At 40.6% G+C, this 13,064-nt stretch overlaps 1 protein-coding gene across 4 annotated transcripts in view; it reads right to left on the bottom strand.

Annotated features, from left to right (window-relative positions):
- Positions 1-1,599: 1,599 nt before the first annotated feature.
- znf385c (zinc finger protein 385C) overlaps positions 1,600-13,064 on the bottom strand; it is a 137,467-nt gene continuing 126,002 nt past the window's right edge. For all 4 annotated transcript variants that reach the window (XM_008417065.2, XM_008417064.2, XM_008417066.2 and 1 more), the window contains 5 exons: positions 10,732-11,118; positions 10,390-10,577; positions 9,006-9,104; positions 8,402-8,491; positions 1,600-6,362 (listed from right to left, as the gene is read on the bottom strand). In XM_008417065.2, the coding sequence (XP_008415287.1) occupies positions 6,132-6,362; positions 8,402-8,491; positions 9,006-9,104; positions 10,390-10,577; positions 10,732-11,118 (995 nt within the window). In that variant the 3' untranslated portion in view covers positions 1,600-6,131. The remainder of the gene's footprint in view (positions 6,363-8,401; positions 8,492-9,005; positions 9,105-10,389; positions 10,578-10,731; positions 11,119-13,064) is intronic.

Raw genomic sequence — 13,064 nt, 5'->3', positions numbered from 1 at the left:
ACGTGATTTTTCTTTGAATTAAGTATTGTTTTGTCTGTGTGCCATATATTTTTGTATTTTATTTTATTTTTTTGTATTTATTTTTCAGTTGAATGGATTCAGGTAAAATTGCAGATAAGAGCCATGAGAAAAAATACAACTGATTGGATTTATTTTTTTACTTTACTATTTGAAAGCAGTGATCGGTACGATCATAGAGCAGCACAGTAATGCATTTTCAGTTTATAATGCATGCACTTTGATTTATGCATTTATCTTGATATTAAGAAACATATTTTGTTTTTAAAAACAATTAAATTTGTTGCTGTTTGCCTCTTGAAAAATGTTTTCCCTTGAAGTTACTGWCAGAGCCATAACAAAATATTGCTTTATTCATTTAATCGTTAAATAATATACACTGTGTTAGGTCTTGGTTCAATAGGCTATGTGCAATCATTTCAATATGTTTTAATAAACATTAAACCAGTCCGGCCCTCKGCTTGTAGCAAATTTGTTTTTTTGGCCCTCTGTGTATTTGACTTTGACATCCCTGCTCTATATGATATCTTTAAGAAATTTAAAATGTGTTGTAAAATCTTTTGCCAAATTTTGCCCGTTTCAAGTCAAGATTAAGAAAAACCACTGGACTGATTCACGTTATGAAAAACCTCTTTTGCACTTTTACTTTAATTGGGCCATGCTGCAGATGTTTCGTTGCTGCTTTTCGGATGATCATATCCCAACATCTGAACAATGACGTTTCCTCACCGAACTAGCATAATTTTCCTATAAATACAGTTTTCAAGACCTCCACCGTGTACGCAGCCTGAAAAGTTGCAGATCGTATTCCTCCCAGAAGTCACAGCAATTAAAACCCGGCATATTTGTAAATTATCTGCTGATCAGTCTTTAAAGCCATATGCTGACTATTCTAAGCTGTGTTTTGACTACATAAAGCACTGCTAAAGTGTCTATTGGAAACACATTTATTATTTGCACTCAAGCCTGAAAAACTCACAACCTCCCTTTTTTTTTCCTGCAACCTTCCTGCTTGCACTCTGGAAGAGTTTGCATAAAACATACTAATCTTCATGTAAGATCTGAAGACCATTGATTCATGGTAACAGTTTCTCTGCAAGATTTTGTAGAGCTTCAACCAAAGTAGGGGTAAGACTTGATACAGATTGCAGCTACACTGCCAAAAGCATTTTTATAATTTATTTGGAGCACCACCAGCCTGGTAAAAGACGCCTGCTGACATTCTCCAACACAATAACGAACCGCCGCAAGATCAACAGTTTTGCGGCGAGCTCCGAACAGTTGGAAAATCTTAGAGAACAAGCAGTGTGATGTTGATGCACTCGAGAAGGTCACTCCAAGAACCTGAAGATGCATTTCCCATTCCAGTTGATTCCATAATCACGTCGCAGACTTTGGAGCTGAACAGGACCCCAATGGGCCTGTTTTCCTTCTTCACACGCAGTACGTCATTGCCCAAAAATCCTTTAGTATATTTTTTGTTTGTGTTTCCTGCTAAACGTTTTACCCATGAAAAAAAAAAAACAAAAAAAAAACACAGATTCACACACACAAAAGTTCATTTCCGAATAATTAAAGACATTTTCACAAGTTTGAAAAAGCTTTATTTCCCCCAAATCCAACCCACTTTACTCATAATGTACAGAAATGTATTTGCTCTTTATATCTCTCATCATCCCATCCATGTGTACAGTGTTTCCTGCCCTCTGGAGCTATGGAGGGATACCCTGAATGGATGGTCATGTTAACATTTGCTCAACCTGTCACCCCTGAGAAGGCCTAGTTAATGCAACGTCATGATATTGTCTGTAAAAGGCCTTAAATTACAATATTATTTCAGCAACTGCCAGCATGGTGGAAAATAAAAGCTCACTCAAATCTTTTCGTTTGAAATATTTTCTGTTGTACGTTATAAAACATGTCGATAAAACCATGTAAATAAAGAAGAAAAATAATAAAAGTTCCCCCCCCCAACCCTGTTTTCAAACAGGCATTCAACAATAACCTCATCTAAACTCTCTTCTATAATATTTATAATACAGATAACAATAATGACTCTGGTAGAATCTCTAGAATTGCTCTATTTCTACATATAATCCGACTCTTCTTGGTTATTTAATTCAAGAAAAAAAAAAAATGGGTCGCCCGGGTCAGAGTTCCCACTGAGCAACAGAAAGAAACAAACAGTGAAGATTAAAGGCTGGCTGGTTCACTGAGAAGTGGGACCGGGGAGAACCATCACATCATTACGGCGAGGAGGAGACCTGGCGGGCTTTGCTAACCTAGAACGGCCTGGGAGTCCTTAGAACACAAATGCACGTCGGATGAAGAGGGGTTTTCTTAAAGCACAAGCACTGAATGGCAGTTACAGGTTATTTACGACAGGTGGCACTGCTGCGTCAAACACATGTACACACGTTGCACAAATGCATAGGTTCCTGTAATTGAAGAGAACATGATTGGGTCCGACTGCTGAAGAGAGGATGACACACGCGCTCCGAGTCCTGTGCTGAGACCTTGCCAAGAGTTTGTTTTCGGCATAAGGAAAGGGGAGAATGTCAGCAGATATCCTGCGTGGGAGTCGGCGCACGAGCACAAACAGCACAAAGACAAGTCGATGCTGCATATGTGTCACTTCCACATCACTCGTCGCTGACGTAACAATGTTTTTTTTCTTTTTTTTTTTGCTCAGTGGAAGTCATACAGAGGTCCTACTGCTCCGCTGAAAAGTGAAGCGGCAGTGTCATATGGCGCTTAAGGCAGCCCTCCTCTCTCTCCCCGCCCCCACCAGCCGCCACTTTCTCATGTCGAGACTGGCCATGAGCATCAAGCATCAAGGGCAGCAGCTGCACAACTTTTTATTTTTTATTTTTATTTTTTATTTCAGATGACTTTTCACTGACAAACCAGACTTGGCCTTGGTTATGGAGGGGCACACAATACACTGTATGAGGAGTTTACAGCAGAGAAGAGTTAAAAAGTCATTGACACACCAGACATGAACATAAACATACTTGAATGTATTGCTTTAAATGTGAGGCTTGTCATCATTACAGATAAACTATAACAGGATCATTCTCACTTGATTGTTTTTTTTTTTTCCAAAGCAGAATTTTATAAAACATACACCTACAAATAATAATAATAATAATAAAAGAAAGAGAACATCGACATAATAATCATTGCTTTTGTAAGTAAATCCATTTTAAGGTGCTTTTTAATGTGGTTGCCATGGCACTGTGCTTTGTATCCCCCCGCCCCCCTCACACCCCTTTCCACACGCTGCGCTCAGACACAGCACCGGGACGTCAATCAGAATGTGGCTGAGCAGCCTTCCCACCCGCTGTCAAATTTTTTTCATCAAACACTGAAATCCTATCAAGTCATCAAGTTATCCATTGTGTTCTCATTATGTGCTTTGATTGTGTGCGTCATTTCCTTGCTCCTCATCGGCTTAAACTGAGATCACAGCAGAAGAAAATCAGGGACAACGTCAAGGTGATGGCGGTGAGGTGAAAGGAGAATGGGGTTAAAAAGGAAGTGAGGATGGGAGCGAAACAAAAGGGGGAATTTGGCAGGATAAGACGCGTGTAGCTGCGGAAAAATATTTTCATGCCGCTACCTTAGGAAAAAGCATAATCCCAGGTTGCATGCATGAGTAATACTCTGAAGCAAGAATTTTAGATTCCAAAGAGCAGATTTGCAAACTGAAAGATAGTTTCATTGACAAGCTGACCTTTTTTTGGATCTTACTGACTGTTTAATCCTGGGTGTATTTAAAAAAATAAATAAATAAAAAACTTGGATGCAGGGGCTGTTACTCTTACTTGAAAAGAAAGAAACAAACATCAGTAATGCAGTTTTTCTTTTTGAGTTTTAACACAAAGAATACATAGTTATAGACCTACAGTGACGTGTCGCTTTTGTCCTTGAGAGCCTTTAAAGTGATTACTTTGAATTTTCGAAGCGAGCTTCTGCTAAAAAGATTAAAAGGCGAATAATTTCTTACCTTCGGTAATATATTTATTGACTTCCTTGTTTATCTTAAATCCAGATTACTTGGTTTCAGAGATTAAAGTGAACAGGTTTCATACCTTCATAAAACACCTCCACTAGTCTGTCTGTTTGTCTGTCTGTCTGTCTGTCTGTCTGTCTGTCCATCCCCTGTCTGTGTCGACTTGTCCACCAGGGTCATGGGAGTGCAGGTGTTTCACATCACGCTTCACAGTCAAACAAGACAAACAACCAAGGCAAGGCAGCATTGCCAGCAACTGTGCCTCAGTGCTGGAAACAACTCCTATCTCAAAAAAACACACCTTGAAACCGTCGTCTTGTTCACATCAGGCAGTTGTTTACACAAAAGCCAATGAATATTTACGAGGGAAATCGAGGCTGACCCTGGATCATGACCCTGGAGCTCAACGTTTCCGGTCAGCGCAACAGATCGATAGAAATGTGAGAAAGTCTAAAAAAAATACATAAATTACCATTCACATTGACCTCCGAAAAGTTTCTGATTTTCACACTGCTTTGGTTTTAATTAATTCGGTTAGTCTGAGAAGAAATGCTTTTCATGCTCAACATGTGTGTCAATAACTAACCAATGTTAACATGATACCAGATTAGTATTGATAAAAAATGATTTACGTAAATTACTGTCACATTTCTGAAGTTGCAGTTCTTTTGCAGAGGTCCACATTGGCTCCATTTAGACTGTATGCTAATGTTAGCTTGGGACCAACTAATCTGGATCTACAAATGAAGGTTCTACCAATACTCCTGCAATATTACATATGTACCTTGCATTTCCATAGCATAGAAAGATTTTGCCTTAGGAGAATTGAGCTCCAGCATTGTCTTCCTACATATTTGAGATGGTAGCATGCATAATCTGATGGTCTGCTACACCAGACTGCCACAGATTTTTAGGACATGTTGGAATGTAAAACCTCTCTCACTCATGTAGCAACGTGCCACTGCTACAGCATATTGCACAACTACGACTAAAATATTACAGGAATTACCCAATTATATATAAGAAACAAGCTTTGTATTAGGATTTAAACTGAATAAATAACCTTCTCTTTGACTAATTTGGCAGATAATTATCTGACCACTTGGTACGAGTAGAGCAGTGAAGTTTCATTCCTAGATCATACAAGTCTTTGTATGAAATAAGAACAAATACATCATTCTGATGTAGCAGAACCCAAAATTACACATCACTGATCCCAAGACACATGCACTGTTCAAACTGAGACGGCATCAAAAGCTAAACATGTACTTCAAAAGCATTATACGACTCAATGTGCCTTAATTATTTTATGTAATGCCTTTTTAAATATGCCAGCATACCTGGCCAGGTAGAATCTGTGATGGCAGCTTAGGCGTGCCATCTACTGTAGGTAAGACACCAACACCTTGTAACCTTTTAACAAAACCTCACAATAAAAATTCAGAACTCTACCCTTAAACTTAAACTAAGACGTCTTATGGTTTGTTTTTTTTAAACCATATTCACAATACCAGGCAACCACGTTGCTTAAGCTTGCCAGCTGAAAACACTGATGGGTGAGGCTGGCCTCTGCAGCCATACACGTATGGCTTTGCTTCAGCTGCTTTACGGACCGACGACAACAACTTTTCATCAAGCCTCCAAACATAGGAGATAAAAAAGGTTTTATAAGAGCATCAAGTAAAGGGACCTTATTTTGCGGCAACCACACTAAACGTACATCTAGATTTTTTTTTCTATATATGTTTTCTAATAAATTACACAATAATATTTATAATTTAAACCATGTTTGACCCATGAAATGGCTATAAATGCGGCCTCCTTGTGCCAGTCACTGTCTGGAGGCCTGTGCTGCTCCTGAGGTCGCCATCAAAGGAGCAGAAAGAAGGCATGAAAGGGGATATTGGCCTTTGTGATGAGAAGCGCTCTCAGGCCGTCGGGCCTGGTGATAAATTGGAATTTGTGCACTCTTCCCATTTTAAGTCAGGCGGGCTGCATAGTTTGGATGTGACCTTTGTTGCGCGGTCACACTAAAACGAGGGCCTTGGATTTGGTAAAGGGACAGGGCCGGAGCTTAACTGGGAGATCGGTTAAGTCCTTAATAAGGGGAGAAGATGATGGGTGTGTGCGTGGCCCGCAGCGGCCCCGGAGCGGGCCGGAACAGTGCAGGGCCCAGGAATGGGGTCTGGATGAAGGTGGTGGCGCCCACCGGGTGGCGCAGAGCCAGCGGGTTAGTCGCCACTGTGCACAGAGTTGGTGGGGTGAGGGGGCTGGGCAGGAAGCCAGTTGTCAAACTCTTGGTCAGCTGCTTCTGCAAGGCCAGTTTGGTCTGGAGAAGACAGGAATGGGGGACCGGTAAGAAGCAAGAGAAGAACACAACGAGGGCAGAACACAACAGCGATCGGGCGAACATGTTTCTCCAAAACATCGGCCCTTCGTTCAGACACTCAGCTGCAGCGAAGGAATATGCAAAACACCTCTGAGCAAATTATATTTACTTCTTTTCACATGACGAATAGATGAAATATGAATTTACCCACAGGTGTCCAAACTTGCATAAACAAGATAGACAATCTAGGAAGTATGACATGGACACAATCATTTTCATCACTAAGTTGAAGAAAATATGTATCCCTGAAGCTCGTAGTTATTAAAAGGGTTATTCTGATCTTTAATGAAGATTATTTTAGTTTTAAGATTAGTCAATGAAGTTAACCTGATTACCCAGCTCATGTACACTGCTGTTCAAAGCTTAAAGGTTTGCTTTATATATTAAATAAAAGGGAGTTACCACAATAACAAAAGCCACAAACTGCTCAATAAACAGCCTCCAAATTCCTGGGTACATTTCTATCAGTATAAAAACCTCGAGATGATTTTTATCATCTCGATAAAAATCGTGATGATAAAATCGAGATGTATTAGTATTAGTTTAGGCTCGTGTCAGCAGACAGCTCCCCTGATCCAACTGGTAAATGTAATCGAGAGCTGCGTATTTAAACTGCTTGCTTTGAAGCCTCCTCTGGAAGCCACAGTGCTTCCTGCCTATCCATTCCTGCTCTTCATATTATGTCTGACCTAATCAGCGTCACGTTTGTTGTAATGGACGTCTGCTCTGTTCCGTACTCTGGGGGTGTTTGCTGCTGCTCCTCCTGCCCCTGGCTCTCTGCATACGCACATGAAAGGGGCAGAGAGGTTCTAGTGCAAAACTAAACAGACAAAAATGATTTCATCTTCGTTCCTTTTTCATAATTTTAGGGAGCATAAATGCTACTCTTAAAAAAACTCATCACAAAGAAAAGCCTTTAGATACAGAAAGCGTACTCGCACCCCTTTGACTTTTTTTTTTTTCCACTTTTTGCCACATAATAACCACTGAACGGATTTCAACAGGCCTTCAGACCAACACTGAGTTTCAAAAAAATTGTGTGGAAGAAAAATGACACATGCTTTTAAACACATTTCACAAATATAAATCTGAAAAGTGTAGCAAACACATGGACTTCATAAATAAAAATGTACACATGCATTTACATTCAGCCCACCTGAATGAATAATTGTGGAAACACTAGTCTTTTGTGTTATGCTTTTGCTAATAGATGTTGAGCAACAGAGCAGGTTGCTGCCACAAAAATATTTTCAGCATTTAGCGCGCAGTTTGTTTTCCCTCATGCAACCAAAAAGTTTCATTTTGGTCTCTTTGACTGTAGACCTATTTTCCTTTTTTGAGCTCCCGATACGGCTTGTTGAATAAGAACAACCAAAGCGAGCTTTAAACTTCTCCACAGCTTTGTTAATGGCTGCTGAATGCTGCTGAATGCTCAGGGTTAGAGACATCAAAGTAAAGAAGGCTGAATACAAATGCACTCTACACTTTTCAAGTTTTATTTGCAACAACTTTGAAAACCATGTATCATTTCCAAACCAATAGTTGGTCTATTACCTAAAATCTGTTGAGGTTTGTGGCTGCAATGTGGAAAAAAATTGACAAAAGTTTTAAGGGGCATGAATAGTTTTATAATGTGCTGTGCATCTGAGATGCAAACCGTCTTTTGCTAAATTATAGAAGAAGCTTGAGGTCCCAAAGTGTTTTTTTCCCCTTCTTTTTTGCTAAAAATTCACCTTATATACAAAGATCCCACTATGCTGGTAATGAAGGTAAACTTCATTTGTAATCTTTAACTTTGTGGTCTACAGACCAAAATATTAATAGCTACAATGTGGAAAAAAGACCAGAACCCCTTTAATGTCCTTTAATGTAAATGTGGCTTCCTTATTTTCTTTGCTTGCCCCCCTGGCCACAGTCAGGCCTAAACTTCAGCCAGCACAAGTCTCTCCTTCCAATTCTCAGCCTCGCCTGCTACTGACCTGCGAGGAGAGAGAGGCGAGGTTGCACTGGGTGAATGCTTTCTTCATGGCAGACACAGCCACACCTGCATAGCCACTCCATCTCACGTTCTGTAGGATGAAAGAGGAGGAGGAGGAGGAGGAAGAGGAGGAGGAGGAGAAGGGAGAGAGGTTGGGGGAGTGTGTATATGACAGGAGTAGAAAAGTGATTAATCTGGAGTGCTGAATCAGGCTGCTGTTGCCAGAGCTGGACAGCGGGGAGAGCAGGACTAATTTAGACTTGTCTCTGGGGTCGGGGACTCACCGACTGTAAGAGTGTGTTTAACCTCTCTGACATTACAGAGACACAGGCATGCTGTCACAACATGATACACTGTAGAGACCTTTAAAAGCCATGGGATTCTGTGTGGTTTTTTTTTTTTCTTTATGTCCTGAATGTTATGAGCAGTTGCGATAAAAACACCATTAGCTCTGAGAGTGGAACTGAAACGATCCAGTTCTGGGCAAATATATACACCGTGTCGAAGCATATCTGCTGTAAAAAAAACAAAAAACAACAACACAGAACTGCGTCTCGTTTCGTCTTCATGCATACTCGTGCGCATCTTTAAGGGCTGAGACTCACCGTGAAGCTGGAGCTCGGCTGGCTCTTGCTGTGGGGGGTAAATTTGGGTTTGGGCGGTTTTCCGGCCAGCCGATCCTTGTGCCTTCTGCTGTTCATGTGCTGCCGAGACCAGTAGAAATACCATTAGCCGGCTTCACAGGCATCTGTCGCACCACAGCAGAACAACCTCAAATGTTGTCCGTTGAATAATAAATACACGCATGGGTATGAGTGAGGTGCACAGAAATTACATTGCATTATTTTATTAAAGCTGCCCTGCCGGCTGCGGTACCTTACAGGCTTTTGTCCCCCTGGGAGCGAGGATGTTTATATAAGACTGGTGGAATGCAGTTAGGGCTAAAGCAGACTGGGCGCTCATACACATGCCAGCACATTCTCTGTTATTTTTCCACATTCCAGTCCAGTGTAGACAGTCTCATGACTCACAGAAATAGCATTAAGTGAACATCAAAAGGAGAGAAATTACTTCCCGACCGTGGTTTGATGGTAATACATCCAGGAGAAACACATAAAGCACAGTAGCTTGCAATAAGTGGCAAATAAACGCCTGCTCACTGGGCATTTTGTTAAACTAATAGATGGTAAAAATAGCAGCTTAAATGTAGTCTTAATAGATTTATTCATGTGCCTGAGCGATTAAAGAMAGCGCCACAGATTACTTGCATCAAAGTGTTAAAATTAGCTTTTTGGATTAAACACAGTCTTTAAAATTCCACCCTTCGTGTTTATCACCAATCTAACCACATTTAATGCAGTAGAGGTGAATGTAAAGTCAAGCTAAACATGCAATTTTAAGCTCCAAGTGTTCATTGTGGTGGATAAAGATCTGAAAGCGCTTCGGTTTTCTGATTAATCCTGCAGCCACATCGTTTCTCCGTGGAGAGCGTTTGGGGAAATAGTGAGCAACGTTTTCTCCGCTGCCAGGTGATTTGGGACTTTAGTGCGTTTCCCAGCAGAGTCAACATCACTTCTATGGCCTTTTTTTTTTTTTACAAACTCATATCAGGTTGGCAGCACTCTCGCTTGGTATGTCTCAACAAATCTGGAGGACTTCTCCCAATCCCCTCATACACCTTCATTTTACATTTCAAAAGAATAAAAAAGCTTGAAAGTCCAGAGTATTACTCATGCTCAGACTATCTTCCTAATGGTGTTTTGGTCGGTTTTGTTGCCAAAGCAAGCCGGAGTCCAGTAGACTCCCAACAGTATTGTGCTCGTCAACCATTTGACAAACCACTTTTACTTTTGGCAGACTGCATTACCAAGCTGAAAGGAAACCCAGGCTGGTCAGTGGATGTGGCCCCATATGCAAAACACTCTCCAATTTAAAGAAAATATATATATCAAAGGTTTAAACACATATGAATTGCAATTTAATCTTTACCTGGCTAAGTTGGGTTTCAGAGTTCACAAATATTTCACACACTTCACACTGGAAGTTCTTGCTAGGCACCCCGACGCTGCCTTTGCTCCCCAGCCGCTTGCTCTTGCAGCCAGCTCGAGCTGCCACTACTTTCCCCCTGCGGCGCGGCAGAACACTGTGGCCTTCCAGCATCAATTTGTGCTTAGTACCTGATGGACAAAAAAAACAACAACAAAAAAGAGAAATTTGACAGGCTCTTTGTTATCCAAAGCCTTTCGCTACAAGAAATTTCAATGGCAAATGTAAGTGGCTTTTCAAAACATGAAGAAATGTGTACAAATCAGGGTCACAAGTCGATCGTACCGCTGTTATGTGCTTCCAGTTGGGAGGTGGAGTTGACCGTGACTTTACAGACAGGACAGTGGAGGTGAGCTTTGCTCTTCTTGGGGTCTTTGTTGTCATCCATGCATGGCTCCCCTGGCGTGATAGATGGGTCTGCAGCGTTACCTGACTCGCCGGTCAGACACATAGCCTCAGTGGCCTCTGTGGGCTCTGCGGCCTCTGCGCCCTCCGGAGTGCTGGTGTCTGACGCCGTCTCAGAGAGCTGAGAGGAAGGCGAAACCTGAGGAGGGGAAAGCGTGACCAGCTCCACAGAGGAAACCTCAGACACCGGTGTCAGCATGACCGAGCTCCTGGGACTCTCCTCCAGTTTTCCCTCCAGGATGCTTGGTTCCAGATCAAACTGAAGACCTGTACAGAAGTAGAAAAGAAAAGGTGAATATCGGCAAACTGGATGCTCAGAACAGGACTAAATTTGTAAGTACTGGCACTCTTCGCTTCGGGTTTGTGAAGAAGCAGGTGCTTTATTTTAAATTAAGGCCGTGAGGCCAGATCAAAGGTGTAGAAATGCAATCTGTTATTTTATTTCTGTTGCAATTGGTTTGTGAGCAGAAGGAAAAAAAAAAAAAGCTGAGATAAACAAACCATGAGCGAGATTTAAAAAGTGATCCTGAGCAATATTTCTTAACAGATTTTGAAGGACTTCCAGAGCTTTTCTTTCACACTTTGGCCACTTTATTAGCTTTATTTTCAGGCCAGTATTGTCTGTTGGATAAAAAAAAAACACATGCAAATATGTACATGTCATATTTGTGTATGTGTGGACTTTATTGTCCACACATATAGGAATTTATAGGACCAAAGAATACATTTGCAGATTCACAGATTACTTCAGAAATACAAAAAAAGAACAACCTATAATCAAATATGCCCTGGTATGAAACAAAAAAATATGTGAGCCACGCGTAAATACATTACGTCTTAAATGATTTACAGTTTCTAAACATATATTTCAAGGTAATCATTATTACATACTCATGCAGAAAATAATTTCTCAGCGGGTAAACCTTTTTCTGTTTACTTTTTAATTGCATTCGACACAAAGGAATTAGAATAAATATTTCTGGTTGGTATTGGTATTCTCTATGCAGTCTCCCTGCAGGTCATATCAAAATGTCATTGTGAAGCGTGATCATTAATAACCTTCTTGGCCTTACTCCTAATACATTCATCACATATAGTTCGCGATTGTCTTTGTAGTTTTCTAATATGTTAAAGGAAATACTCACAAACCTCTACAGTTCTCTGAATATTTTGATTCCTATACAACACAAACACCATTTTCCACCAAACTTATATGCACAATATCTAGAATATTGTTGCTAACTCCAAAACTGTTAGACAGTGATGATGTGGAGTCATTAAATTTAACTAAATTCAAAGCACAGTTCTAAGTTTAAGCAAAACAACAACTTTTGTTTTGGTTTTTCTGTTCAATTAAGTCGACCTGCACTGAAAACTACTAGCCGAATTATCAACAATTCATATCAAAACAGACATGATGAATGGACGGGCAGAAAGAACAGCCGCTGTATTCCACACACGGGAACAGGCAGTTTAAATATTAAATGACGAAAGTAATATTTTCATCATTCATTTTAAATTTTATTAATCAAAAGGAGCTCCCAGGATGCCCTGGACAGAACAGCGATCCGACAGTCCCATATAGCACTGGATGCATTTAGCTGCATTGCAATGCTGCTGAGCTTTCTACCACATGAAAGTAACTGATTTTAGGGAAACTACAACAATTGAATCAGGTATCAGACTGAGACGCTCTTTCGGCTGAAGACTCATCAATACGGGGAACGAAGCATCTTAATGCGTTGGGGTTAGGATCCCCATTAGTACTATTTTATGCCACATTAATAATTCATTAACATTTTTTTTGGTTTATTAAACTATTTGCCACAAGCCATTTTCTTTTTTGATTCTTCTTTTGCACCTTTGCTCTTCACGTTTACTCTTCAAATATCAAGTGGATCTTGAGTTTCAGTCAATATAAACAAACCCATCGGCTGCTGGGTCCCGCCGATAAGTCACTGCAGTTCCATTACCACTCCCCCTTCACCTCTGTTGTCTTCCCATGGGAATCAAACACACTTCACCCCAGAGCACTGAGTGCTACGCTCACTGAATATCTCCATTTCATTTAGTGAGCTTAACACACACACACACACATGCATACAGCCGACCTGAGAGCGACCGTGCTCCATTGATTTTCCCTTTTATGTCTTAGAGTAAATTCATCATTGGAGATAAGGGTCTTCCTTTTTCATTCCTTTCCAGGTAAAAGA

Source organism: Poecilia reticulata, linkage group LG8 (assembly GCF_000633615.1).
Source record: "Poecilia reticulata strain Guanapo linkage group LG8, Guppy_female_1.0+MT, whole genome shotgun sequence".
Classification (NCBI taxonomy): Eukaryota; Metazoa; Chordata; class Actinopteri; order Cyprinodontiformes; family Poeciliidae; genus Poecilia; species Poecilia reticulata.
Note: the sequence above shows the minus strand (reverse complement) of the source record. Positions and strands in the feature narration are given on the sequence as shown.